Source organism: Sitodiplosis mosellana, unplaced genomic scaffold (assembly GCF_009176505.1).
Source record: "Sitodiplosis mosellana isolate CC-2019 unplaced genomic scaffold, AAFC_SMos_1.0 Smas_scaffold_503, whole genome shotgun sequence".
Taxonomy (NCBI): domain Eukaryota; kingdom Metazoa; phylum Arthropoda; class Insecta; order Diptera; family Cecidomyiidae; genus Sitodiplosis; species Sitodiplosis mosellana.
In genome coordinates this window covers 5,687-9,444 of record NW_022595745.1, presented here as the reverse complement: position 1 = coordinate 9,444, position 3,758 = coordinate 5,687, and the positions used below count along the sequence as shown (strand labels likewise).

At 34.9% G+C, this 3,758-nt stretch overlaps 1 protein-coding gene across 1 annotated transcript; it reads left to right on the top strand.

Annotated features, from left to right (window-relative positions):
• Positions 1–1,923: 1,923 nt before the first annotated feature.
• On the top strand, positions 1,924–3,354 carry LOC129570880 (uncharacterized). Its single transcript, XM_055450606.1, has 3 exons — positions 1,924–2,360; positions 2,452–2,764; positions 2,828–3,354. The coding sequence occupies exons 1-3, from the start codon at positions 2,024–2,026 to the stop codon at positions 3,186–3,188; spliced, it is 1,011 nt and encodes a 336-aa protein (XP_055306581.1). The 5' UTR covers positions 1,924–2,023; the 3' UTR covers positions 3,189–3,354.
• The last annotated feature ends 404 nt before the right edge of the window (positions 3,355–3,758 follow it).

Sequence of the window (3,758 nt, the reverse complement as noted above, 5' to 3'; positions counted from 1 at the left end):
AAAAAAAAGTCAGACAACCAAGACTTGGCATATCAGAGGTGTTAGTACTACCATAGGTGAGCAAAACCCTAGCTGGGTTTTGAAAGTTTAGTAGCGGTTTTTATTTTATCGACCTATGTATTTTTTTTCTACCATGGGATCTGAAAAACATTGATTTCTTCATTTTTTGGTCCATAAATCGCCCAATATTGGCAATAGCGTGTTACTATCTTGAGCAAATTTGTTGCTAAGAGTCCAAAAAATAAATTTTACCAACAAACTATGCCAAAAAAATGACATTAGATGTGTGTATGAGGCGAAAGAGTCGATTTTTTTCGAAAAAATCCAAATTTTCGGTCATATCTTACAAGTTATTCATTTTTTTTTGTCACTTTCTTCGGCAATATTGTAGCCAACGTAAAAATGAACAACTCCTATGAACATTTTAACGTAAAAAAATCAGGATTGGTCCACCGTTTTGGCCGCAGAACCACTTTTTCTATGATTTTTTATACAATTTTTCAACTTTAGTTCGAAAATTTATTTTTTATTGGCTCTTTTCTTTCGTTTTTATGTTATTTTTATTCATTTTTATTACTTTCAAATAAATTTGAGGTTTAACGTGTGTATATATAGATACTTTACGTATACATTTGTTCGATTTCAATACACGTAAGTGAAAAAAATATATAAATCTTTGATAGCACTATTCAAAGATATATGTTTCCCTTTTGTGACGACTATTTATTTTGAAATATTGTTCGTTTCAAATTTTCATCTTTTTCTTGTTCATAACTGAAAATAAATGTTTGAATACAAACATGTGTAACGTGTTTTTTCAATAGGGAATGCGTTATGTATACTGTCAAGTAACTGTCAGTCATATTGTCATTTAGTATAAAGTCATAACATTGTGAAATTCATTTCTAACAGTGCTCTTTTCTAAAAATATTATTTTGATTTGCTCAAATAGATGTGAAAACTCATATCATTATCAATTAAATTTAACTCGTGTAACATTCAGTGGAATATACGAAAAATCTACACAATACTGTAAAAAATTGCCTTTTTTGCAACGAAATTGTATCATTCCATTCGTATCGTCATCTCATAACATTGTGAAATACATTTTTAAATCGAAAAATGGATAGTTGCCGAGGAAACATCAACAACTTCTGTTACGTTTGTGGAGAGTTCACACCGATCTTAGACTCAACAAAAAAATCAGCTGAAAGAAAGAATCGTGTCATCAGTGATGATTTCAAGAAAGCATATAAACTATATTTCGATCAAGATGTAATTGAAGGTGTGAATTGGGTGCCAGACTCAGTGTGCATGACATGTTACACTGGTCTTATGAAATGGATGGACCAAAAGCAAACACAAATGCGTTTTGGTGCCCCCATGATATGGACTGATCCGGGAGCGCACAATCCAAACAACTGTTATCCATGTCGTAATTTTGTCCGCGGAATGAATGTAAAAAATACAAAATCGAAAGAATACTTTGCCGTTCCGAGTGCCCAAAGGCCACTACCTCACTCAGACATCATTCCTGTGCCAAACGCTCCAACTCCAGATCGTGTAACTGCTGTCACTGCTACCACAGGTCCTCAAGAAGAAACACCTGATTATACGTTTTACGATCCAGGAGAAGGAGCTTCAAACCAGCCAAATCTTTTGACACAAGATCGACTTGATTTCATCGTTTCCAAACTGGAACTATCTCAGCGCAAAGCCGAAACTCTTGCATCTTTTCTCAAAGAAAATAACCTTTTGGCACCCGGCACCAAAATAACAGCTTACAGAAGCCGCCAGAAAAGTCTACAGGAATGTTTTATGACTGGACTTGATAAAACATATGCGTATTGTCACGATGTCGAGAAATTAATGCAAGCAATGGGAATTGTTTACAAAGCCGAGGACTGCTCCACCGACCATTGCTTACAATACTGAGACCGAAGAAACGTATGACAAAATACGCACGATTTTGCGATTGGTGGATTATGACAAACATAAATGGCGCATATGTTGCGATTTAAAGATGGTTGCGATACTCTGTGGTCTGCAAACAGGATACACAAAGTATATGTGTTTTCTATGCAAATGGGACTCACGATATAAAGGAAACCAATATCAGACATATTCGTGGCAGAACAGAGACAAACATGTATTGCATGAGTTTAATGTTGAAAACGAAGCTCTTGTGCCACGTGAGAGTATATTATTACCCTATCTTCATGTCAAACTTGGAATTGTAAAAAACTTCATTAAAGCTGTTGTTGGCAACAAGAAAAATAGACGTCATGCTGCTTCAGTGTTGCAACTTTTGCGAGAAGACGTTTTCAAAAAGAAAATCAGCGAAAGCAAATTGCGTGGAGGTATGAATCAAATATATTTTTACTTATTTCATATCTCGTCTCATTTCACACGTTAATCATGTTTAAAATTAATCAATCTTTTTTCTGTTAGGCGTTGTCAATGGTCCCGATATCAGAAAACTGATAAAAGACGAGAGGTTTGACGCAATTTTGAAACCATCACAAAGAAGAGCCTGGTCGGCCGTAAAAAAGGTCATTAAGGGATATTTAGGAAAGCATAGATCACCCGAGTATGATACAGAAATAACTGAAATGCTCGGTTATTTCAGTAAAATTGGCGTAAACATGTCGCTTAAAATACATTTTCTGCATCACCATTTGGAGTACTTTGAAGATCAAGCGCCAACAGAATCGGACGAGCAAGGCGAAAGGTTCCATCAAACGGCGATTCCATTTGAAATCAGGTAGTATTCTCGCCATACCCATGTATAATGAAGTTTGTCTGATAAAATTGTTTTTTTTTTCAGATACAGAGGAAAACGGTCGCCGGATGATATTATGGCAGAAATTTGCTTGTGGTGCAAAAACCTCTTTGAAGAAACTGAAGAACAGGGTGAACCGATGGAAGTGGACGATGGAAATGCACAAGAAGACGCACGAGAAGCTGACCGATTTGCTGATTTTATTGCTGATTCAGACGATGATGATTTCGATGAAGAAGAAGAGGAAGGAGAAGGCGAAAGCGAAGGCGATGGAGAGGAAGAAGAAGAAGAAGGACAAGAGCTAGAGGAAGAAGAAGAAGAAGAAGTAGAAGTAGGAGAAGAAGTAGAAGTAGAAGAAGAAGCAGCGGCAGCGGTTGCACCACCACCAAAAAAAAGAGCCAAATAAATTTAAGATAAATTTTAAAAATAATTTCTAAGTTACTAATCATTTTATTTCTAACGAACACCATTTTCATTTAAATATGACCGAATTTTAGTATAAGCCCTTTTTTATATAGACAAATTTATTTGAAAGTAATAAAAATGAATAAAAATAACATAAACACGAAAGAAAAGAGCCAATAAAAAATAAATTTTCGAACTAAAGTTGAAAAATTGTATAAAAAATCATAGAAAAAGTGGTTCTGCGGCCAAAACGGTGGACCAATCCTGATTTTTTTACGTTGAAATGTTCATAGGAGTTGTTCACTTTTACGTTGGCTACAATATTGCCGAAGAAAGTGACAAAAAAAAATGAATAATTTGTAAGATATGACCGAAAATTTGGATTTTTTCGAAAAAAAATCGACTCTTTCGCCTCATACACACATCTAATGTCATTTTTTTGGCATAGTTTGTTGGTAAAATTTATTTTTTGGACTCTTAGCAACAAATTTGCTCAAGATAGTAACACGCTATTGCCAATATTGGGCGATTTATGGACTAAAAAATGAAGAAATCAATGTTTTTCAGATCC